Source organism: Rhipicephalus sanguineus, chromosome 1, assembly GCF_013339695.2.
Source record: "Rhipicephalus sanguineus isolate Rsan-2018 chromosome 1, BIME_Rsan_1.4, whole genome shotgun sequence".
In the NCBI taxonomy this organism is placed as follows: domain Eukaryota; kingdom Metazoa; phylum Arthropoda; class Arachnida; order Ixodida; family Ixodidae; genus Rhipicephalus; species Rhipicephalus sanguineus.
In genome coordinates this window covers 322,739,724-322,766,178 of record NC_051176.1, presented here as the reverse complement: position 1 = coordinate 322,766,178, position 26,455 = coordinate 322,739,724, and the positions used below count along the sequence as shown (strand labels likewise).

General features: G+C 48.7%; 1 protein-coding gene across 1 annotated transcript; it reads left to right on the top strand.

The window, feature by feature from the left end:
• Positions 1–24,334: 24,334 nt before the first annotated feature.
• LOC119388676 (uncharacterized) lies at positions 24,335–26,231 on the top strand. The gene is made up of 3 exons (XM_037656131.2): positions 24,335–24,448; positions 24,526–24,598; positions 25,380–26,231. Exons 1-3 carry the CDS (start codon positions 24,335–24,337, stop codon positions 25,580–25,582), a joined length of 390 nt encoding a protein of 129 aa, XP_037512059.1. The 3' UTR covers positions 25,583–26,231.
• The last annotated feature ends 224 nt before the right edge of the window (positions 26,232–26,455 follow it).

Below are 26,455 nucleotides of genomic sequence, written 5' to 3'. Positions count from 1 at the left end.
TCTCACGACCAAGACGGCGCTTGTCCGTGGACGGCTGGACCGGCTCAATCACATAGGTGATAGGAGATGGGCACTGGATGACGCGGTAAGGGCCGGTATACTTCGGTGCAAACTTGGGAGTCAGGCCAGGAGAGTGAAAAGGCAGTCGAAGCCACACGAGAGAGCCGACGGGGAAAGTGTCCGGGGCCACATCGGGATTGTACATCGGGATTGTACGGCAGTATTGTGTCAAGGGTGCTGCATGGCTCGCGGCCATACAAAAGAAAGAATGGGGAAAAGCCTGTTGTGGATTGCGTCGCAGTATTGTATGCGTACGTCACGAAAGGGAGAATGACATCCCAATTGGAGTGGTCCGAATCAATATACATAGTAATCATGTCTCCCAGTGTGCGGTTGAAACGTTCCGTTAGGCCGTTCGTCTGAGGGCGGTAGGCCGTTGATGTGCGGTGCACTGTACGGCATGAGTGAAGAAGCTGTTGTAGAACCTCAGACAAAAACACGCGACCTCTGTCACTCAGTAGCTCCCGTGGTGCCCCATGACGAAGAACGAACCGATGCAAGATGAAGGTGGCAACGTCACGAGCACCAGCCGAAGGTAGCGCTGCCGTTTCGGCGTATCTTGTCAGATGGTCGGCAGCTACAATCACCCATCGATTACCAGCAACAGAGCACGGAAGTGGGCCGTATAGGTCAATCCCAACACGGTCAAATGGGCGTGCAGCACATGGTAGAGGCTGCAGGTGACCTGGTGATGAGGAAATGTCTTACGCTGTTGACACATGGAACATGAGGCGAATGTATTAAATGCGAAGCATTTCTTAGCGAACTTCTGCGAGTTTGAGCGTATCTTTATCTATCTATCTATCTATCTATCTATTCTATCTATCTATCTATCTATCTATCTATCTATCTATCTATCTATCTATCTATCTATCTATCTATCTATCTATCTATCTATCTATCTATCTATCCGCCTACGACTTTGGGCTCTCCTGGCCGTTTCGTTAATAGGATATACAGCAAAATTGGTATGGCGTAACGTGACTTTATGACGAACATAAATGACAGGACATAACATGAAGATCATGATATCCATGTCATGAACGACATGATTTACATACCACTGTTTTGGTGCTCTTGCGGCCGTTTCGTTAGTTTGATATATACCAAATTGGTATGGTGTAATATGACTGAATGACGAACATCAATGAGCAAAATTGGTATGGCGTAACGTGACTTTATGACGAACATAAATGACAGGTTATAACATGAAAATCATGATATCCATGTCATGAACGACATGATTTACATACCACTGTTTTGGTGCTCTTGCGGCCGGTTTCGTTAGTTTGATATATACCAAAATTGGTATGGCGTAATATGACTGAATGACGAACATCAATGAGCAAAATTGGTATGGCGTAACGTGACTTTATGACGAACATAAATGACAGGTTATAACATGAAAATCATGATATCCATGTCATGAACGACATGATTTACATACCACTGTTTTGGTGCTCTTGAGGCCGTTTCGTTAGTTTGATATATACCAAAATTGTCATGGCGTAACATGACTGTATGACGAACATCAATGACAAGTCATAACATGAAAATCATGACACGTATGTCATGTACAGCATGATTACATGCCACACTCATGGTGCGCTGGCGGCCTTTTCGCTAGCTTGACATACACCAAAATTGGTATCTTGCTACATGACTGTGTGACGAACATAAATAACACGAGTTTACATGAAAATCATGACACGCATGTCATGTACAGCATGACTTACGTGCCACGCTCATGGTACGCTGGCGGCCGTTCGCTAGCTTATATACACCAAAATTGGTATCTTGCGACGTGACTGTGTAACGAACATAAATAACACGAGTTAACATGAAAATCATGACACGCATGTCATGTTTAGCATGATTTACATTCCACGCTCATGGTGCGCTCGCGGCCGTTTCGCTGGCTTGATATGCACCAAAATTGGCCTCGCGCGACGTGACTGTGTGACGAACACAAATAACAGGTGGTAACATGAAAATCATGACACGCATGTCATGTACAGTATGACTTACGTGCCACGCTCATGGCGCGCTGGCGGCCGTTTCGCTAGCTTGATATACACCAAAATTGGTATCGCGCGATGTGACTGTGTGAAGAACATAAATAACAGGAGTTAACATGAAAATCATGACACACATATCATGTACAGCATGATTACATTCCACGCTCATGGTGCGCTCGCGGCCGTTTCGCTAGCTTGATATACACCAAAATTGGCATCGCGCGACGTGACTGTGTGACGAACACAAATAACAGGTGTTAACATGAAAACCATGACACGCATGTCATGCACGGTATGACTTACGTGCCACGCTCATGGCGCGCTGGCGGCCGTTTCGCTAGCTTGATATACACCAAAATTGGTATCGCGCGACGTGACTGTGTGGCGAACACAAATAACAGGTGGTAGCATGAAAATCATGACACGCATGTCATGCACAGCATGACTTACGTGCCACGCTCATGGGGCGCTGGCGGCCGTTTCGCTAGCTTGATATACACCAAAATTGGTATCGCGCGACGTGACTGTGTGGCGAACACAAATAACAGGAGTTAACATGAAAATCATGACACACATATCATGTACAGCATGATTTACATTCCACGCTCATGGTGCGCTCGCGGCCGTTTCGCTAGCTTGATATACACCAAATTGGCATCGCGCGACGTGACTGTGTGGCGAAACACAAACACAGGTGGTAACATGAAAATCATGACACGCATGTCATGTACAGTATGACTTACGTGCCCACGCTCATGGCGCGCTGCGGCGGCCGTTTCGCTAGCTTGATATACACCAAAATTGGTATCGCGTGACGTGACTGTGTGGCGAACACAAATAACATGTGGTAACATGAAATCATGACACGCATGTCATGTACAGCATGATTTACATTCCACGCTCATGGCGCGCTGGCGGGCCGTTTCGCTAGCTTGATATACACCAAATTGGTATCGCGCGATGTGACTGTGTGAAGAACATAAATACAGGAGTTAACATGAAATCATGACACACATATCATGTACAGCATGATTTACATTCCACGCTCATGGTGCGCTCGCGGCCGTTTCGCTAGCTTGATATACACCAAAATTGGCATCGCGCGACGTGACTGTTTGACGAACACAAATAACAGGTGTTAACATGAAGATCATGACACGCATGTCATGCACGGTATGACTTACGTGCCACGCTCATGGCGCGCTGGCGGCCGTTTCGCTAGCTTGATATACACCAAAATTGGTATCGCGCGACGTGACTGTGTGGCGAACACAAATAACAGGTGGTAGCATGAAAATCATGACACGCATGTCATGCACAGCATGACTTACGTGCCACGCTCATGGGGGCGCTGGCGGCCGTTTCGCTAGCTTGATATACACCGAAATTGGTATTGCGCGACGTGACTGTGTGGCGAACACAAATAACAGGTGGTAACATGAAAATCATGATATGCATGTCATGCACAGCATGACTTACGTGCCACGCTCATGGCGCGCTGGCGGCCGTTTCGCTAGCTTGATATACACCAAAATTGGTATCGCGCGACGTGACTGTGTGGCGAACACAAATAACAGGTGGTAACATGAAAATCATGATATGCATGTCATGCACAGCATGACTTACGTGCCACGCTCATGGCGCGCTGGCGGCCGTTTCGCTAGCTTGATATACACCAAAATTGGTATCGCGCGACGTGACTGTGTGGCGAACACAAATACAGGTGGTAGCATGAAAATCATGACACGCATGTCATGCACAGCATGACTTACGTGCCACGCTCATGGGCGCTGGCGGCCGTTTCGCTAGCTTGATATACACCAAAATTGGTATCGCGTGACGTGACTGTGTGGCGAACACAAATAACAGGTGGTAACATGCAAATCATGACACGCATGTCATGCACAGCATGACTTACGTGCCACGCTCATGGCGCGCTGGCGGCCGTTTTCGCTAGCTTGATATACACAAAATTGGTATCGCGCGATGTGACTGTGTGGCGAACATAAATAACAGGTGGTAACATGAAAATCATGACACGCATGTCATGTACACCATGACTTACGTGCCACGCTCATGGTGTGCTGGCGGCCGTTTCGCTAGCCTAATATACACCAATTGGTATCTCGCGACGTGACTGTGTGACGAACATGACAGGTGGTAACACGACAATCATGACATGCATGTCATGTAGGGTATGATTTAGATGCCACGCTCATGGTGTACTCCCGGCCATTTTGTTTACTGGATATATACCTAAATTGGTATGGCATGACAAGAGTGCGTGACTAACATAAATGGCAGGTCGCACATTCGTATATATGTAGCAGAATATATGTTTCATCAGCATGGCATATACCAGAATATACACGCATGCATGTATGACAATCTCGTGATATATAGCGAACTAGATGTCTCGACATGAAGACTTCATAAGCCTCAATGACAAACAAGACGATTTATCAGCTCTTTGCTGGCTGCTTCGCATTACCTTCGATTTCCACACTGCGTGGGATCTGCCGATTTTTTTTTCGCACAAATGTGTACATTACCCCGCCAGTAGTAACGTTTGGCGGATCCGCTCATACGTTTTTAGCGCACCCGCGTGTGCATGTTGCGGTTCAGCGTGAAATATGCGCAGACATCAGACCGCATATGGCGGGGTATGACGAGCAGCCATTTACGACCAGCCACTTGATAAGGTGCGACGGTATAGTAGGGCATCCCGTATTGCGAAATGCGTTGCCTGGCGGCGAAGAGCCCGCGGGTATCCGGAAGTTGAGGAGTCGGAGAGCTTATTCAAGAGAGAGACAATCCAAGGGTTTCTTCCGCTGTTCAGATGACATGTCGGTGACGCTAACAGCGGCGAGGGGGAAGTCAATGGTTGAGCTCTCCTTTTCATCGGATTTCACGGTGATCGTGAGAGAGCATCTGCATCAGAATGCTTTCGCCCCGATCGGTAGACGACGCGAATGTCGAACTCTTGTAAGCGAAGTGCCCAACGTCCAAGCCGACCAGAAGGATCTTTTAGCGACGCCAACCACAGAGTGCGTGATGGTCAGTCACCACGTCGAAAGTTTGGCTGTACAAATAGGGGCGAAACTTGTTTAACGCCCACACAATCGCGAGGCACTCCTTTTCGGTTACAGAGTAGTTGACTTCCGGCTTAGTGAGGCACGGCTGGCATAGGCGACCACATACTCCGTAAAACCAGGTTTGCGTTGCGCGAGTACTGCATCAAGGCCAACGCCACTGGCGTCTGTGTGTACCTCGATTGGCGCAGTTGGGTCGTAATGGCGCAGGACGGGCGGCGAAGTAAGTAGTTGGCGCAGAGTAGTGAAGGATTCGTCACAGGCTTGTGTCCAATTCGAAAGATCCGCCGGACCAGCAAGCAGTTTGGTGAGCGGGGCGATGATGGAAGCGAAGTTCCGGACAAAGCGACGAAAATATGAGCACAGGCCCACGAAGCTCCGTAGTTCTTTAACTGTAGTCGGCTTGGGAAATTCAGCAACAGCGCGAAGTTTGTCAGGGTCGGGGAGATGCCGTCCTTTTGAAACGACATGACCAAGTATGGTGAGTTGCCGAGCCCCGAAGTGGCATTTCTTCAGGTTAAGCTGAAGATTTGCGTTGGTAAGGCACTGGAGAATCTTGCGCAGGACGAGTGAGATGCGAGGTGAAATCGGGTGAAAAAACGACAACGTCGTCAAGATAGCACAAGCATATCTTCCATTTAAGACCACGTAAAATGCTGTCCATCATTCGCTCGAACGTTGCGGGCGCATTACAAAGTCCGAAAGGCATTACTGTAAATTCGTAGAGGCCATCCGGTGTGACGAACGCTGTTTTCGGGCGATCAGACTCGGCCATTGGGACCTGCCAATAACCCGAACGCAGGTCTAGCGAAGAAAAGAATTCGGCACCTTGGAGACAATCGAGGGCGTCGTCTATGCGGGGAAGAGGGTAAACATCTTTCCTCGTAATTTTGTTCAGGCGCCTGTAGTCCACGCAGAATCGGATGGAACCATCTTTCTTCTTGACGAGTACAACTGGGAAGACCAAGGACTACGAGAAGGCTTGATGACTCCGCGCTGTAGCATGTCGTCAACTTGCTCTGTAATGAGTCGACGCTCCGCTGATGACACACGATAGGGGCGCTGGCGCAAAGGAGTATTGTCCCCGGTGTCAATTGTGTGAACAACGGTATTTGTTCGACCTAGCGCCGCTTGGGGGAAGTCAAACGAACGTCTGAACTCATGCAGCAGGGCAAGAAGCTGCTCTCGTTGAGCCGGAGCGAGATGGCTGTCGATGGAACGGTGAAATGCATCTGAGGACACGCTGTCCGACGCAAGGTGAGGAACCAACGCGTTCAGTTCCGGATTCAGCTTGGTGTCGTAGAGATCAAGAGGCACGATAACGCCTTCATCGATAGGCTGAATGTGGCCGAGCGTCTCGTTGCGGCGCAAATTGAGAGGACACGAGTTGGGATTAGAAATAAATATCCCGGTGGTGTCTTGACGAAGCGCCAGAACGGCGAATGGCAGCGACGTGTGGTGGCGGCTACCGAAGATGTCAGATGGCGTGAACAAAACAGTAACGTCAGAAAGGGAAGCGCAGTAGGCATGAACAAATACGGCGCTGAAAGGAGGGAGGTCAATGTCCGTCGCGACGACAAGGTTGGTCACAGCAGATACGGTCACATCGACAGAAGGCGCTTCACGAAACGCAGATAGTTCCACTTCGGCCCGAGCGCAGTCGACAACGGCGTGATGGCGTGATAAGAAATCCCATCCTAGAATGATATCTTGGGAACATGAAGCCAGCACGAGAATTCAATGGTGTACACACGTCCCGAATTACCACTTTGGCTGTACACGCCGTACGGGCTCAATTTTTTGTGTGCTCGCAGTGCTGAGGGAAACCACGGGAGAAAGCGTCGTTACTTTACGAATAAAGCGGCAGAGTTTTTGACTGATCACGGATATTGCGGCACCAGTATCGATGAGCGCAAGTGCTCGTACACCTTCGACAGTTACATCAATAAGATTGGCGGGGGACAGGCGAGGACTTACACGAATAGACGATGACGCAGCTCGTGCCTCCGGAGCTGCGGCAGTCAGTTTTCCGTCTCAGTGGGGGTGGGTCGTCGACGCATAGGGGACACAGAACGAGGACGTGGTGAAGGGGAAGCAGAGCGTCGAGAAGCAAAGGTTTGGGTATCGGGAGCAGCTTGCACGTCGCGTTCGTAAACTTCAGGTGGCGTGTGAGGCGCGCGGTATGGCGGCCGAAACGAGTAGTCGTGATATCTTGGTGCCCTCCGGGTTCACCGCGAAGCGCCGACGACATAGGCGTGCACGTGACCTGGAATCTCGCAAGCGTAGCAGATGGGCCGGTTGTCAGCAGTGCGCCAGGGATTTCCGTAGTGCTGCGGTGTAGCAGAAATGGCATGGTGGACGCTCGCACAGGTTGTGGGGGTGATACCGGCAGACGACGCGGCGGCCTTGCTGCGGCAGCTGCATAAGTCAGTGGTGCGGCGACTGGTGTCGGTGGAGAGGCGGACGGCAACGGCAACGCCTCGGAGACCTGCTCTTGAATAGCCTGTCTGATAGTCGGCGATAGGCAGTTCGTGGGCACTTCGGTGGTCGGCAAATCGACAGGCACGAGAGCTGTCGAGCCACTTCTTCGCGTACATATTATTTTATCTGCGCCAACAGGTGTTATCACCACCGACGGTCAAGGCGGCGAGGGAGTCGTCTGCTGTCATAGACCTCCGAACTGAGACGCGTTGCTTACGAAGTTCTTCGAAGCTCTGGCACAAGGTCACAAGCGCGGACACGGTACGTGGGTCCTTCGCCAGCAACATTTGAAAAGCGTCATCGTCGATGCCTTTCAATATATGTCGGATCTTGTCTTGTTCAGTCATCTCAGGGTTCAGGCGCTTGCATAGATCGATGACATCTTCGTGTAGCTGGTGAAGTTTTCGCCCTGCTTTTGCGCACGTCCGCGTAGGCGCTGCTCGGCGCGGAGCTTGCGTACTGCGGGGCGACCAAACACAGCTGCCAAGATGGTCTTGAAAGCGGCCCACGTGGAAAATTCCGAATTGTGATTGTGGAACCACAGGCTGGCGACGTCTTTGAGGTAGAATGGGACATACTCCAATTTCGAGGGGTCGTCCCACTTGTTGGCGGCGCTCACCTTTTCAAATAACAGCAGCCAATCTTCCACATCTTGGTCCTCGGTGCCGTTGAAGAAGGGAGGATCGCGTTGGCGCAGGGTGGTAGGCACGATGACCAGCGGCGACTGTGCCGTGCCTTGTTGGGCGGTGCCGTTGCTCGGTGGTCTGATCAGGCATTGTCGGCGCAGTGGGCAGCTCCGGCTTCGAAGTTCCAGATTTAACTACCCAGCTCCTCCACCACTTTGCAAGGGGGTTTATTGACCGACGTCTGGTAGCAGGCAGACCGCAGGTCCAGCGAGAAAACAAGCAGGATCCGCCAACCACAGCTCGCGATCAGCGCTCGCGCCTTTGCACCAAGAGATGATCCCACTGGTGAATGCCTCGCTCTTTCACCGCTAACAATATACACCATTTACCGGTGGTGGTACTCAGAGATCGATGGCAACCTATTTATTTATTTTTACAGTACCGCTAGCTTCTAGCTGAGGCTGTATGTAGGAGTGGAAGTACAAGTACAAACCGAAGTGAACAAATCAAGATCAACACTCGTGTCACAAGAACAAGGGGGAAAAAGTCACGGTTTCGCCGCAAGGGCGAAGCAATGAATGGGATAGCAACAAATTGTAGTGTTATACGAAGTGAGGCTGGCAACTAACTGTTTTGTATCCGATCTCGCGAAACTACAGAACACTGGTGTAAGAGTATACGGCCGCTCCAGGGAGAGGATGTTCTCCGCATAGTCAACTTCGCGGTTGAGAGCGCAGCACGTAGAAGGTATACGAGCCGCCCGCTGTGATCTGTCGAGATAGCGCGCGCGCCAGCGATCGCGACCCGCGCCCTTAGATTCAAAGTTGTTGCTCGCATGAACACCCCTCCCCCCTTCGCCTCTTTCGCGTCTTTTCATGCTCGTTAAAAAGCGGACGGGGCGTTTGCTGTCTGCTTCGACGGCAGGCCTCCTGAGCGGGGCGATGTTATCGCATGCACCCTCCGAGCGACGGAAATGGGCCGGCTCGTTTGATCTCTGCTTCGGCCCGCGTTCGTCGCCCCCGCTCGCGCGCTTTTTACCCACGGTAGAACATACGATGTGCGGGGGGATCTTATCATTCTGCACTTCATACGGGAGGACATGACGGCAACGGCAAAAACCCGTCGAGACTATCCATGTAATTGCTATCGCAATAAAAGAAAGAGCGCTCCAGAAGAGCAAGATACTAACCGTATACGCACTTTTCAAGCACTGGTACGAGCAAACTAATTGCAGAAAGATATGAGAGTACTTCGTTTTCACGTAAGTGGAGATGCGACAGTGGTATCACGTCCAACTAAAAGGGGTTAAACAAAAGGGCTATAATGCGCGCTAAAGAAAAACGAAACAAATAAGCGTAAGGTGGACAGCATTTGAAATATAATGGTCGTAAATGATTGTGAAGGCGATTACAACTGAAGAATTTGTACAAAAGAATCAGTAGTCGGACATTCCACAACACCGGCTGGCAGGCGGTTCCACTCTCGAATTGTCATCGGAAAAAAAAAAAAAGAGTTTCCAGAGGTTTCAGTGCGGCAAGAATATTCTTTATTTTTTGTAGCCTTAGCTACACTGGCCGAGCCGGAGCGGTTTCGCGTGCACGTACAAGATCAGTGCTGCGCATGCGCGAGAAGCAGTGACGTCACATGGCGCACCAAAGTCGTCGCCGCCGCCGCGCGCACTTCGCCGATCTGCGCATTCCAGAGGAGTGACGATAGCCGTGGGCCGGGCGTTGGGACCGGGCACGAGACGCTGCCATAGAGACGCTGCCGTCTCTGTGGCCCCAACGCCCGGCGCAGCGCCTGGCGTTGGGGCCATAGAGACGGCAGCGTGTTACTACACTGACCACCGAGCCGTCTTTGTGGCAATAGAGAAATGGCGTTTAGCAAAAATGAATATACATCTGTCACGTAATTGCCTACACCATGTGTGTGTCATTGAAGCAGCAGTAAGCAGGATAATCAAGCTATTCCTAGACAACCAGGAGAGCTAAGAATAATCAGCCGAACCTTAGCTGACGCTACGTACATCCTAGCATAGGCGAGCTAAGCCGCTACAACTTTTTTATTATGGTGGGACCGGGTGGCTCGCCTGGAACACTGCTTCTGTGTACGTGTGTTTATGTATACCAAGTTATCATGGAATAGCAGGTGTATGAGTTTTAATCGGTCACGTTGGCGCCTCTTTTGTAGCCATTCTAGACCTGCTTTCTTTACCAAGGCACTCGCAGAAGTGCGCCAACTATAAGAACGATATACAAACCTAGCCGCTTTCTTTTGGACAGATTCTATCTTGTTTATGTTGCCTTGAGTGTATGGGTCCCAAACTATCGATGCATATTCTATTACAGGACGGTCTAAAGTTTATATGCTATTAATTTACCTCGTGTGTACATTGCCGCAAATTTCCTTTTTAAATAACCAAGTTTCCGCATTGCCCTCCTCACACTTCCGATATATGTTCATTCCACCTCAGATCCAACATTATTGTAACCCCGAGGTATTTATATCTGTTTACAACAGCGAGAGAGTTGCCGCCTATGCAATATGAAGAACTTAATGGCTGTGGTTTTCGTTGCAACGTCATGGCAACTGATTTTTTAACGTTATTTGATTGCCGAATCTGTGCGCCACTCTGCAAGTTGTGCTAGCATTGTTCAGTAGAGCCTGGTCACTAGGACTCTGAATGTGGTGATAGATTATGCAGTCATCAGCGTAGAGCTTAATTTTGACGGGTACATTCTGAACTGTATCAATAAATAATAAGAAGAACAAGGGCCCCTGCACGGACCTTTGTGGAATGCCCGACTTAACAGGTACTGGATCTGAGCACACATCGTCAATCCTGACACACTGGGTTCGACCATAAAGGTAAGCTTCGATCCGTGCAAGGAGCGAATCATTATTTAACAATGGTTTTAGTTTTTAAAGGAGTTTAGGGTGTGAGACGCGATCAAAGGCTTTTTCAAAGTCGAGAAAGATAATGTCGATTTGGCTTTGTTCATCAATAACTGCTGAGAAATCATGAATTAGGTCTACGAGTGCCGTCACGGTTGAAAATCCTTTTCTGAATCCGCGTTGCCTATTATCGGTTTTCTTTAAAGGAACCCTTTTTTGTGCGCAAAACGTTTGAGGAAAAAACTGGAGATAGGACAGAGCGCACTGTTACGCGCTGTTAGTACGCGCTGTTTTCAGCGCGTACTAAAGTAGGTAATGTGTGCGCTTGGGTAGATAGAGCGTTGTGTCAGAGGCCAGGGAAAGGAAACAAGTGTGTTACTAATCATGTTCGCAAGTATGTGCCTTGTGCTACTGGCGTGGTGTACGCCATTCCTCCCTCTTGCGACAATGAATACGTAGGCCAAACGGGGCGCTGCCTAAACGTACGCCTACGTGAGCATGAGTTCACACTTTCAGGTGCCGCTGTGACGTCGCATTTGGCAGCCCATTGTAGATCATGTAGATGTGTCCCCCACATGCAGAAAACCACTATCAAATATAGACATGTCGATCAACGCACGCGTGAAATAGCTGAAGCCTTTTTATTAGATGCAACAACAAGTGCATAAGTCATCCCTCAATCATTCTTCTAGATGAGGAATACAAGTATCTGTTAGACAAGACATGATTAATTTGTTTGTGTTGTTACACCCGTGCTTGGTCTTGGTGACTCATTGATCTGTATATATGTTCTTTCTTTTTCGAAAATAAATTTAGTTGTGAGTTCAGCGCTGTGTCCTTCTCTTCTTCTCTGTCCGTGTTTAACCTGTTGCGCTGTCGATTATATTACGATGCTCTAATGAGCTTCGAAATATAGTTCGCGGCTGTTCTTTCGTCATCACCGCCAATGTGGCTGTTTGCTTTCTGTTCTGAGCGACGCAACGTTTTAGCACCTCAGCCAACGCGGCGGCCGGGTGATTCACTCGATATTGTTTGAAAAAGTAAAACTGACAGCGCGTAATGGCTCGAAGCAAATGAGCACACTAGTTCGCAGCATACAAGTAACAATGATATTCTAAGACAGTGCTTACCGATTCAGATCACCCGAACTCTGGGCCTCGCGTACTGTCGACCCGCGCAGTCCCTGTCAAGCACGACGCGGCGCGGTAACCCGTAATCTGGCCGCCTCCGGTGCCGCTGTAAAGCACAAGCGGGACGTGTAAGATGACAGACCACAATACGACTGTGCTCGCACTCACCTCTGCTGCTCTCGGAGTTTGGCAAGGCTGTGGTGTTACGCGCAGGGACTTCGTTCAAAAGCGCTACCAGCTCCTGCCACATGTCGTGTCGGTCCTCCCTCGTGAACGACGGCTCCAGCGGGCACGACAGCGTCGCGATCTGTGGGTGCTCTTTCACAAAAGCCAGCAGAAGCTCCTTTTGACGATCCGACACCCGAGAACCAACGCAGACCAGACGTTGCGATGGGACGACATTTTGTAACTGCGTCAGCCGCTACTTTTCTCTTTTTTTTTTTTCGCGTGCGCGACACCATCTAGCGACGACGTCAAAAAAAACTAACATTATTAAATATCATTACTCAAGCTGTTGCCGTTTGAAAGAAAGTTTGAGCTTGAGAAGCAAAACAATAATTTTCTGTAAAGTAATTATATTTATTAAAAGGCGAGAAACGCTTCACGGGCCCCGTGCCGACGTCACAGGATGCGCGTCTGCTTCCGGAAAGCTCTCCGCTTCACGATTGGCTGTCCTCTTCCTCTCGGCGGTTCTCGGCGGGAGAGCTGCGCCTCCTCTCTTTTTTGTGACGTAGGCACCGCAGAACGAACGCGAACGAACAGAGATCTCCGATCGCCCCCTTAAAAACACTGGGTCGGACAGTAATGGCGTGTGCCACCTCGTGGATGGTTTCGCTGACGGACGACTGCGACAGGCCGATGAATTCCTCGCTGCCGACAGCTCGCTGGAAGCATCCGCTGGCAAAAAATCTCAGCGCAGACAACACCTTCCGCTCTGTTGAAATCCCACTGGCTCGTTGGCACCCGATGACGGGGTCGAGTTCGTCGCACAACCAACGTACCGTACGTTTCGAGAAACGAAAGCGACGCCGGAATTCACACTCGCTCATCTCTTCAAACGCATTTCGCACCTCCTACCATTCTGCATCTGCTTCGAGAAACGCCAACGTAGCAAGGAAGCACCGTTGCAAGCGCCATTTTCTCAAAATCAGCTGTTGCGGCAGCCGCAACCGCCGCACTCACTCCAAATACATGCCGTGCGACGCCGTTGTTCGCTCGAGAGAACGCGAGCGAACGGGCTCGCTCTCCGTTCACTTTTAGCAGACGACATGCTCGTTATGACGCGGCATGACGTCACCAAAAAAGAAAACATCAAGAAAAAGAAAGAATGGCCACGCCCCTTAGAGTGGCGTGAGTTGTTCGGCTTCAGCTAATCGCGTGCGCTCATCAGAACGAGCGCGAACGAACGGCGCAGAACAGAGATCTCCGATCGCCCCCTGGGACGCTGCACCGTGCGAGCGAAGGCAAGAATACACACATGACGGAGCCCGGATGTACTTGAAAGCGGAAACACGCAGATCAAGAGCTGTCAGAGCGCGAAAGTTGCTGTGTTATTTGTTTCTTTTCTAGGTTCCTATAAATGTGTTATTTTAGAGCAAAAGAAAGCTAACGTTGTGTTTATAACTTCCCTTAGCATGACGTCAGACGTTAGTGCCTGTGGCGGCCGGTAGGGCCGCATAGTCGTTAGGAGCCCAAGAAAAGTGCGATTTCGGAATCGGCATGTCTCATCCTTGTTGAAGCAGAGAAAATCACTACCGGGCAGCTTCATTTTCTGTTCACGACCCCTTGAACAAACAGAATGGCCAAAGAGTCAAGCTCATTTATGATAAACTTAAAGGGGTACTGACACAAAAATTTTGGCCTCGCGTTTTTTTGCTGCAATGTGTTGCTGGGGGCCTGTTGGTCATGACACAGCACATCGTTTGCTGCAGCGCGCGACAGATAATTAATTACAGGCTCCTCATTACCGACCAGTGTCAGCTTCGGTTTCAAAACGACAAGCCTCCGGGTACAAGAGCGATGAACTCGACGATCAATTAAGCGCTGTCCAGAAGGCCCACGACGCCGCCACCCGTCTCAGACTGGTGGTGCCGACGTGGACGCGGCCCGCCTCGGCCTAAAAAACCGAGCTTCAGGACTGTTTTTAATAAAGTTATTCAATCAATCAATCGGGGGTGCAACTATCACCACTTAGCGGGTGCAGCGCTCGATCACGTCAGCACACAGAACGTGACGCACTTCCACGCGGTTCGCGAGCAGCCTCCGAGAAGTAGGCTGCTGGAGCGAACGCGGCAAAGAAACATGGCGGCTATGACGTCATCATAACTTGCTGCAGCGTGGTCATGTAAGGGAAGAAGGGGGTCCCCAGGGTCCCTTTGAGGGTGTCAGTAGCGCGAGGATGTCGATCGCTCACGCAAACTTCGAAATTCATTTAAAAGAACTTCCCAGCTATATTCGCTGTTGGTATTTTGCAGATGATATACGCATGTTCACCGGAATTGATCCCGCAGGCTATCTCGGCCGCGAAACATTGTGTCAGTACCCCTTTAATATAGACAACGACATATTTGAATGGGATGAAGAGCGCAAAGTGCGGGTACCGCTTCACCAACAGGATAAGCGTAGTTCATTAAATACGCCCCCGGATAATAAGCCATTCGTATGTATCCAGCTAAATGGACGGAGCATCGTCAATGAAGTGGCCGAACTGGAAGGCATCCTGCTTACACATAAACCGCACACCGTATGCTTAACAGAAACCTGGTTGTACACGAATATTAGGAGCGACGAAATAGTACCCCCCGGTTATGAATATTCCGCAGAGACAGAAAATCTCGGGTGGTGGTGTGGCAATCATTTTCCGTGAGTCCCTGCATGTAACTAGACTTCCTGACATTCCTGGTACTGAAAGCATAATGATTAAGCTTCACCTAACTGAGTTTTCGCTAATCATCGGAGCGTTTTTCGTCCGCCAACAGTAATAGGACCTTTTTGATACGTTGAACGACTTCTTATGCTGCACTACTATTCCATCTTGTAACACTTGCTGGCGATTTCAACGTGCCTGCTATCAAGTGAGGCAGCGAATTTCCCCAACCCCTAAGTACTACAGCGGAACCGTTTCTAGATCTATTCTTCTCCCACAACTTCAAAAAAGTATTGATGGAACCTACTCGCATTCAAAACGACACGAAACAAATTATAGATCATTTCCTTGTAAGTAGAAGTCTGCTTTGCCAAAAGCCAACCACGCGTATCTATGACGGTATTTCTGAATAACAGATATGCGCATAGTTCGAAATTTCGGACGTGCCAATGATGTTGCAATAGTAGACTTCTTGGACTACTCCTTTTCTGATTTCGTTGCTTTACGCGACTCAACCGCTGGCGCCGTTGACGCATTATGGTGATTTTTCAAGAGCGTTGTGCTGAAGTGTGTGAATGATTTTGTGCCAAACATGACGAAACGGACACGAAATACTAGTCCTTGGATAATAAAGAAATTATTCAGCTACAACGTAAAGCGAAAAGGTAGGAAAGCGTATCCGGTTGTCCCCCTCGACTGCTAACAAAAGTCACAGTTTCGCCGCTACGGCGAAGCAATGAATGCGATAGCAACAAATTGGAATCTAACGCGAAGAACGGAAAGCAGCTCGAAATTGCCAGCGCGTCGCTCGAGCCCAAAGGACGCACGAAAAGAACGCAGACAGGACGAGCGCGAACTACCATGCGTCACAGCTCGATACTTGAATCGCACGAAGCACGAAACGAACGAACACACAGGACGAGCGCGAACTAAATGTCGCAGTTGTTACTATATTTCTGTTTCAACAGCGCGCTCCTTTCGCAAACGCGGCCGCTGTAGCGAGCGAAAGACCTTTGTTGCGCTCCTCGCGCCACCTCGCTGGCAATGAAGAACGCTTATAAGCGCATGCCGTCTCCGAGTCCGGCCACCGGTAAAGGGTGTGTATATAGCGCTCGCCGTTAGCTGCCTAGGGGATCGGCGTTTTGTGGCGTAGTGGCTAGCGCCACGGGCTGCGGAGCGAGAGGTCCCTGGTTCGATTCCGCGCTTCGGAAGCATTTTTCTAAATTATTTTTCTTTGGGACTTTCATATATATATATATACATACTTATACATATACGGTAAATGACGGCGACGGGGACGGACAAAAACCAGCCGAGACTGTCCATATAATTGCTATCGCAATAAAATTGGACCATCTCCCCGAAAGGAACGCTGATAGGACGCAAAGCAGCAGCGTTGCGCACGGGTGGATTCACGTGTTGAACGGCGCTAACGCGGGTGCTGCGGTGAGCGCTGGAAGATTCGTTTGAAGCGAAACTCGGTCTAGCGTTTACTGTGTAAACGTTTGTTTGAAACGAGACACGGGAGGCGAGCGGGCGTTGGAGCCGCAGCTGCGGCAGGCTAGTGAAAGAAACCCACGTGACCGGTATGGCAAATTGAGGCGCCATCTGTTGACTGGGATCAGAGTTAAAATCTGCCGTTCCGTTCTCTTTCCTCCCAACTCTCTTCAACCCCCTCTCTGGCGGGATCAACTCCTTTTCCTGCGGGAGGCGCGCTTTCTGCCGCCTTGCTGGCGCCGCCGACTTTGAAATCCGTTAGAAAGTTTCGTGTCTGGCGTTGGTAAGGCGTGCGTCAGCCGTCGTCGCTCGTCCGTTTCATGGTGCTCGCTCTCGCTGTGTGCTTGTGCGACGTGATGTTTTACGACTCGCGCTGTTCGTGCATAGTGCTTTGTTGCTTGAATACTTCCAGAACAAGTCCCGGATATATGTGCCGCCCCCAAAGAACGACAGGTGAGCGTGCCCTTGACAGACAGACAACGAACTTTGAGTCGCGGTTTTCATTGTGTCAATTTGAACTCACGTCCATACCGAGTAGCTGTTCTTTGCAGTGGGGCTTGAGTTAATGTTTTCAAAAATGACTGATTTGAAAAGGGCACGATGCTGCGTTTAAATCGTTATACGAACAAGCAGTGGACTGAAGCCCATGCGACGTAATTATAGTTACAGGTTTACAACTCTCACAGAATGTTTGAGTGTGTGCTTTGCATTTGTCTCCGGTTAATTACTCTCCATCGCCTATAACCACGTTTGTGAGACATTAGGTAGATGTATGAAAACTTGTGCTGCGCTGAGACGAAACAAACGAGTTAACTTTTGCACGAGTCGACGGCGCTCTTTATCTGATTGAACTTGCCCTTTTCTTTAGGTGTATTTCGGAACGCAACACAGCTGATCGGTGCGCCCAGAGAGAAAACTGGAACTGCAGAATCGGCGCACTTCAAGAAGAGATGCCATGATCAATCCGATATCAGTCGTTCACTTTCTTCGCGTTTATCATCACTAGTTATATGAAGATCAACGTTTTTGGAAATGTAGTCAATAAAGTGCGGCCAATATTAGTTGTGTTTATGTTGAGTTCATTTGACATCTTTAAAATATTTACATTATTAATCTGCTTTTAGGTATCTCAACTGCTTTCATTGTTTTTTTGCAGGAAGGTGTGTATTTTGTTAGTGTATGATAAATTTGTGCAATATCGGCGCATATATCAGAAGCTGTTCTGCACTTTTGTCAGTATAAATATTGTGTTTTTGAATATGTGCCCTAGTGTTATGTTCTGTTTTTTTTTCACTGTTCTTTAAATTCTTAACATTGCCGAGAACTTTCGTGTTGTTTAGTGATCATGAACACGTATATGTTAATATCCTGAGCCTGTATCGCACCACATTTGATACAATGTTGATTTTCGGAAACGAGGAGAATAAAAGAGACCAAGATATTTTGTGTTGTGAGTGCAATTCATTCTTTTGCGTTCTGGCACATGCTGCACGACTGCAGTGTTTGCAGAATGCCTGATTGCAAATTGCGCACATTCAAACGCGCAACGAACGCGCGGCGCAGCACGCGCAGCGGATGCAAAAAAAAAAAAAAAAAGCGCCCGGCGCGCTGCACTGCGCAGCACGCGGAGGATGGTCGAGGTTCATAAATAAAGCGAGAGGAGCGCGCGCGCACGCAACCAAACAAAAAGGAAAAAACACGGCCGCGCGCGAGGGTGCTGAGAGAGGAGGCGCGGCTGGTGTTAGTGTTGCCATGACGACGCATACCGTGTGCGCCGCCATTCTGCCGTTCGAGTCTCTGAATCCCAGCCGCCCAGGATATTAACTGAAGGAACGTTTGGCCTGCCAGCGCTGACGTCATGAATTAGGCATCCTATGGGAGGTATACGGAGTAACCTCCCCCTGGCTGCGGCCTCCGGCGGGTGAAGGAGAGAGTGACGTACGCGCGCAACTGCGAGGGAAGCGTGCAAGGGTGCGTGACGTCACGCCCAGCTGCGGCGGACCTACTTGGCACCGCTCCAATTTTGGCGCCGAGGAAGCGCGTTGCCTCGCGTTTGTGCGGGGATTCGCTCCGCGGATTTATTTGCGTGGTGGTTGCGTTGTCCGCGATGCCGAGTCTTCTCCGCCTCTCGCCGATCGTCGTGCCGCGATAACGTTGCATCGTCCGCTACGCCGTGTACAGCCTGTTTCACATGCGAGCGACTGAGCGGCGGGCCCGCGGCGATGGAGCGGCACCAGGACGCTCGGACGCGGCTTCGTTTCACATGCACCGCTCTTGTGCGGCGCGCGCCTCTGCGATGCGCAGTGATGGTTGTGGAAAGCGCCCGTTACCCGAAGGTTCCTTTCTCCGAGTTCGCTTATTTTGATGCGCTTGGGTTGCGAGTTTCATCCAGTCTTCTACTTCAGTGCTCGATTTTCACGCGGTCTAAACCTTGAATGATGAAAATGTGCAGTATACAGTGTGCAATTAAACAACTTCAGTAGTCACGTATATTCTGTTCCAGCTTTCTTATTTTTACCCACGCAAGTCTTGTTGGCACGCTTATACACTTGGCCATGGAAAACAAAAGAAAGAATTGGCTTTTGTGGTTTTTTAAGCTTTCACGGGGCTTTCGGTGGCTTTTGCTCTCGAATGCCGCAAGGTGTTGGTGCGCCGTCAGGGCCGGCAACCAGATGCAAGCGGCCACAGTCGACGATATTGTGGGTTTGTGAAAGAGCTCGTCCATCGTTTTGGCCTGTGGGCATTCCAGTAATGAGGCGGCGGCACTTGTCATTGGGTACGTGACCATTAAAAAAAGAAAACAGCAAACTTTTCGAACGTGCTTGGCCAGAGTGCTAAACAAGAAAAAACAAGCAGCATGTGCTGCGAACTACATGCGGAGTGCCGTAGGCTCCCCCTGACCGGACATATGTTGGTGCCACGATTCGATGAAAATGCAAAAGAACAAATTACACGTGCAAACAATTTGTCTGCTTTGACGGAAGCGCCGTAGAGAGCAACAAAAGAAAAGAACGGCACTTCTACACTGCCAGCTCGTTGCTGCGGATGTCGTCTGCTAGGAAAGTGAGTTCCTCCCGGCGCGCGCGCCCGTTCCTCGACTCCACCCCTGCAGTGACGTGCTTCCCACGTCACTGCTCTCCCATTGTTTGACCTTGGGCGACGCTCTGCCGCGAGCGAATTTTTTCCAACTCCGGCGATCTGGATCGCCGGCGTTACGAAGTCCACTGGTCGCTCTTAAAACCTATTTTTGGGCTCCCGCGACGGCAGCCGCTCCGCTCTTGGAGCAAAATCGCTGTCATGTGAAACAGGCTTACCTCTCTCGGATTGAGTTTCGACTCTCTGGATTCTGTGCCTCTGACCGATCGTCGTGCCGTGACGGTTCCCCCGTCAGCCAAGCCGAGCACCTCTCACCGATAGGCCCCCCTTTCCGTGATGTCCTTGTGCGCCGGCTCATCGTGCCCCGTCCCATGATCTCCGCTCACCGGATCCCCCACTTCTACTCTCTCCTATTACTCTTTTAATCCCTCTTATCCCTTCCCCCTGAGAGCTACTGCTGAGGTCTCATCCTTGAGATAGAACAGTTGCGGGCTCTCATTTTTCCTTCACTTCCTGTTTTTTTATTATTAATAATCACTTCCCTCCCCCCGTTTGTGCGGACGGACGGACGGACAGCGTTACACAGGCTAGTCAAAGAGCTGCTACGCATCTAAAAAACAAGCTTTCATTGATACGTGCGCAGGTAATGGACTGCATTAGGAAAAACAAGGACTATTATTTCAACGTGACAATGCGGAACTTTCCGCTCACGGCACCGGAAAAATTCTATCGGCACTTGGCTCCTAAAAAGGAAACAACATACAAATTATGTATAAATGGCGAGATGATCGCGTCACAACCGCAAATTGCATCAGCCTTTAATCAATTTTTTTCTTCTGTATTCACAAATAATGACTGCAGAACGCCTCACTTCATCGCAGTATTCCAAAGCCAGCCAATTGATAACGTTGTCGTATCCGAGCAGGGCGTTTTGTCGATTTTGCTCAAAATTGACACCGAAATGTGCTCAGGTACTGACGGCATACCCAATGCCTTCCTCGTCAGGTAATGCCGAATGTTGCAGTAAATACCTGTGCATCAGATTCAACCTATCACTATCTAAAGCAGAGGTTCCTTCTGATTGGAAATGCAGCAAAATTGTACCGATTCCTATAGCAGAAGATTCTTCAGCAGTTTCGTCTTGCAGGCCAATATCATTGCTGTGTACATGTTCTAAGGTCCTTGAACATGTATTCAAACATATTTCGACGTTTCTCGGACATAACGATATCACCGATAATAGCAACAGGGTAGCTGCAGCACGTTTACGTCATACCGCGCACCAACGTTTTTCAAACCATGCGCAGTTCTGTGTAAGTAAGGGATGACAGCATGCCTCTTTTTCTTGCTAAACTTCCGGGGCACTAGGATCACGGTGACCAGGCTTCTTCAACTTACTTATCAGTTTTTCCGAGACGGAACAAGTCACGTCACTCGGAAAGCCAGAGTTTTTAAGACGAGCGACCTGGATATCAAACGCACGCACCATGAGGTGCTTGCATGACTTCTGAAGAGCGGCACCCAGTACAGATGACGCAATTCCCCTTTTTACAGTTTTTGAGTGGCCTGAGTTGAAATTTAAAATTGGCTTAATGGATCTCGGTTGGTATTGCCAACAAACGTGATCCCTGACAAAGGCCAGTCTCAAATCGAGGAACTGTAGCTCATCGTTTTTTGGCACCTCCAAAGTGAAACGCAAACCCATGTCGTTTTCCCTGAAAACCTTCATAATATTAACAACCAGTACAGAGCAAAGGTTAGTGTCAAGTAGAACCAAGAAGTCATCGACGTACCGGAAAACATGGGACGCTAACTCATTCAAATGCTTTTGCAGCTGCCTATCCACAAACCCGAGAAAGATATCGGTAATTACAGGAGCTACACATGACCCTATGCAGATGAACAAAATTATTTCCCTCCCAAGACACAATGGTTGAATTCAGGTACGCCTGGACGAGCTCTAGAAGCGATTCAACGGAAATGCCGCACTGGCTCTGAAACAGCACCTCATCGTTATCCTCTCTTATGCACTGTTTTATGCACTTTAACACTTCACTATGGGGCATAGAGTAATACAAATCTTCCACATCTATACTTATGGCATAGCGGTACAAAGAAGGCTGTTCTTTTAGTGAAGTGATTACAGATTCCGAGTTAGAAATTCTTAGCGGATCACAAATCTTCAAACGTTCCAAATTTTTCTGTAGGTACCGGGAAACATTTACTTGCCAGGTGTCTTTTTCTGAGACAATCGTTCTTAGTGGCATCCCAATCTTGTGCGTCTTTACAGAAAAGAAAACAGATAGTTCTTGCTTTTTTGCCTTCTTCACACTTGCCGCTAGGCGTTCCAGATTGTGCGTTAGTAACATGGATCGAACATGTTCCTTCAGTCGCCCACTTTTTACATCAACGCGCTTAAAGCTTTTCTCTAATGCAGCAGCTACCTTATCCTTATACATAGAACCATCCATAGTTACAAAAAAACCTTCCTTGTCAGCAACCAACACACGCAACTTAGCTTCACAAAGAAAGTCTACTAGCTTTTTCAGCTTGCCTTTGTTATGCGTAGTGTGTTCAGTCCTGACAACGGTGTTCATGCAGTCCGAGACGTACCTTGAGCGATGATCCTCGTCGACGGCACCCGAAACACACCTCGCTGTCGCCACCTTCTCCAAGTGGTTTAATGACGGTTCAAAGCAAAACTTGGGCCCGAGGGCCAGCACCCGCTCATGTTCCTGGGGAAGTGGCCTTTGGCTCAGGTTGAGTACCCGCGCATCGGCAGCCTTGGTTTTCTTTTTAACCGGGAGCTTGGAAAGCACACTGCGCCACAAAAACTCGGCAGAACAGTCCGACGTCTTGCACCACTCACTGTACAGGCGTTGTTGGTGCTGGCTACCACCTCATCGTGCACAAGCGACTCTGAGGCAATCCTTCAATGTCCTTACTTGGAACCACCACTCAGACTTTAGGATTTTACAGATTCTCCTTGAGTGTCCCACAGACGGTTGAAACCACCCGCACATCCACTGCAGGTCCGGCGGGCACACGCCATGCCGAACGTACCAGGAAGCAGCCCTAGCCTTACAGACGTTAATCGCGATCATGGCAGCCAAAGAGGCAGGATCGTGAGTTGGGCTAGTTGGTGGATGTTCATCGTAATATAATCGACAGCGCAACGGGTTAAACACGGACAGAAAGAAGACAAGGACACAGCGCTGAACTCACAACTAAATTTATTTTCGAAAAAGAAAGAATATATATACAGATCAATGAGTCACCAAGACCAAGCACGGGTGTAACAACACAAACAAATTAATCATGTCTTGTCTAACAGATACTTGTATTCCTCATCTAGAAGAATGATTGATGGATGACTTATGCACTTGTTGTTGCATCTGTACTGGGTGCCGCTCTTCAGAAGTCTTGCAAGCACCTCATGGCGCGTGCGTTTGATATCCAGGTCGCTCGTCTTAAAAACTCTGGCTTTCCGAGTGACGTGATTTGTTCCGTCTCGGAAAAACTGATAAGTAAGTTGAAGAAGCCTGGTCACCGTGATCCTAGTGCCCCGGAAGTTAGCAAGAAAAAGAGGCATGCTGTCATCCCTTACTTACACAGAACTGCGCATGGTTTGAAAAACGTTGGTGCGCGGTATGACGTAAACGTGCTGTTTTCAGCGCGTACTAAAGTAGGTAATGTGTGCGCTTGGGTAGATAGAGCGTTGTGTCAGAGGCCAGGGAAAGGAAACAAGTGTTTTACTAATCATGTTCGCAAGTATGTGCCTTGTGCTACTGGCGTGGTGTACGCCATTCCTCTCTCTTGCGACAGTGAATACGTAGGTCAAACGGGGCGCTGCCTAAACGTACGCCTACGTGAGCATGAGTTGACACTTTCAGGTGCCGCTGTGACGTCGCATTTGGCAGCCCATTGTAGATCATGTAGATGTGTCCCCCACATGCAGAAAACCACTATCAAATATAGACATGTCGATCAACGCACGCGTGAAATAGCTGAAGCCTTTTTTATTAGATGCAACAACAAGTGCATAAGTCATCCATCAATCATTCTTCTAGATGAGGAATACAAGTATCTGTTAGACAAGACATGATTAATTTGTTTGTGTTGTTACACCCGTGCTTGGTCTTGGTGACTCATTGATCTGTATATATGTTCTTTCTTTTTCGAAAATAAATTTAGTTGTGAGTTCAGCGCTGTGTCCTTCTTTCTGTCCGTGTTTAACCCGTTGCGCTGTCGATTATATTACGATGAACATGCACCAACTAGCCCAACTCGCGATCCTGCTCATTAGAGCACCCTACGTGTTCCAAGCCATTTCTCAGACCCTCGAGTCGAGTGAGGTGCGTAGCCAGTAGGTTTGCCTCCCTCCACCCTCTCTCCGAAGTCTGTGTCATAGCATGCCGCTGTTGAAACATCTCTAAAAAAAACATTGCTATTCCACTTCCAGCATTAGTGCACATTCGCCACAATAATCCCTACGAATTATTGTTTGTAGCTCTGTGTAGCTGCACTGTTATCATTAGTAGGGACCATACTGGGATATAGTCTTTTTTAACGTATGCTTACAGATGGTTCCCCCAGATCAGAGCCTGCAAGCATGTGCACTATCTGGGGACTTCCGTCGCCTGCACCGCCAAGGTTCTTGGTCGGGAACAACTTCCGCGGCTTGCAGGTGAACTTTCACATCTTGCACTCCATACTTCTTAATTGCACTCAAGTGTCAATCAAGAAACTTCTTACTACTAACAGGTGAGCCCTGCTCCAGCTGCTGCTGGTGTGACTGAAGAGGATGTCGCCCAGGACCTTCCCCGTGCCACAACTCGTAAGTTTCGCTGATGTTTTTGATTAGCTGTAGATGGTATGACATGCTCACAGGTGATGCTCATGCGTGCGGCTATATGTTTGTGAAGAGATGACATCTGTGGGCATAAAGACAAAAAGTTGCACAAAAAAAATTTGGCAAACGGTTGCAGGAGCTAGTTGTTTGCATAACTGTCAGATGGAATAAACAGGTGTCCTGCCTTGCAGTTATGGTGAAATGTAGCGAAAAATTTGCAGTAGAAGAATGTTCAACATCTTGAAATGTTTCCCTATTTTGTCACTTGCTTAAAAAGTGAAACTGAAAATGTGCTATTGCTAAATATACTGCTCAAAAAGCAAGCTCGTTATATAACTTAACATAGCCATCATACACAAATGCACATGTTTGCACCTGGGTTACACCTGCTTGCTGTTATGCATACTGCAGCAGCTAGGATTTCGGAAGGAGATTGTGTCAGTCATCGTGTAAAGCCAGGCAAACGATTGTGTAGCCCTGAAAAGGGCTGCTTGGTTGCTTCTCGTGCAGAGGTGGTTAGAGGTGTGAGATGCGTTTGATGAGATGAGCGAAAATGAATTCCGGTACCGCTTTGGTCTGTCCAAACGAAGTGCATTGGTTGTGCGGTGAACTAAGCACCATTCATGAATGCCTTTAGGTCAGTGGATTTTCAACAGAGAGGAAATTGTTGCACACACTGAAAGTCTTCACGAACAGAAGCTTCCAGCGAAGAGTCGGTAGCAGGAAATTCATAGGTGATAATGGCAACACATTTCTTGGTTTCCAGCTCATGCCGCAGCTGCGAGATGTGGGCAACCGGCAGGCCGAAGCGCTGGAGTTACTAGCCGCGAACACCAGGCGGCAGGGCCAGATATCATTGGAAAGCTGCCGACTGCCAGGTTCAACTTCTCGGTGACGTGGTCCACGAGCTGCAAGGCGTTGGTACCCTCACCCGGGCTCTCATTGCAGCAGAAGCCACCTGCACAGTGATTTGTAAAGTCTAGTTGTACATATATGTAGATTTATTTTCGTTGACACCACGAGCTGTGATACGCTGGTTTGCTTCAATGGTGCCCTGCATTTTTTTTTCAGTTAATTTTCTTTTTCTGCATATCAGAAGCACTGATGTGCTGTTTCATTGTACATAACACAGTGTAGCTCAGTGGTAAATCTTGTCCTGCGATGTCATTTTTTAAAATCTCATATGAATTAATGCATTCAGCAATTTTGTAGTATATGCACATAGTGCACTGTAGTGTATCTTTATGTCTATAGTGTATACATGTAGAATACTCGATTTTTACATATCCTAGAAAATATAGTTGACGAACACGTGTTCTACAAACAGAAATTAATAATAGAGGAAGAAATATCAGCAACCAAGAACTTGCATTTTTTTAGCGAGTTCGATTAGTACTGCTTCGACTGTGCCTTGTTTTCATGTACTACAATGACTTTTGTGCTGCGAGACGCGTATGATGATGCAGAGGAGCAGCAGGCACTTTGTAACAACTCCATTTGTATATTATAAAAGGACGCTACTTTTATGTTCTTTTCCTTGGCATTAAATTTAAGGGATATTTATTTACTTTGCTTTTTATGTGCATTGCTCGCGATACTTGTAATAAAATTTCACTTCTGACACCACCCTTGTTGTTCACCTCATTTAAAAGCACGATCCTTGTTGCACTAAAGCTAGCGCATGTTGCTGTGCTGATTCAACAGCCTTTTCAGGTTACCACTTTGGCTCCGAATGGCACCATGTGCCATTCACAGGTGAGCTCTCACTTGTGCTTAGTGTGAAGCACCATATTTTACAACCTGGTCGAAGTATTTCATCAGCATGGCATTGTGTGACAAGGG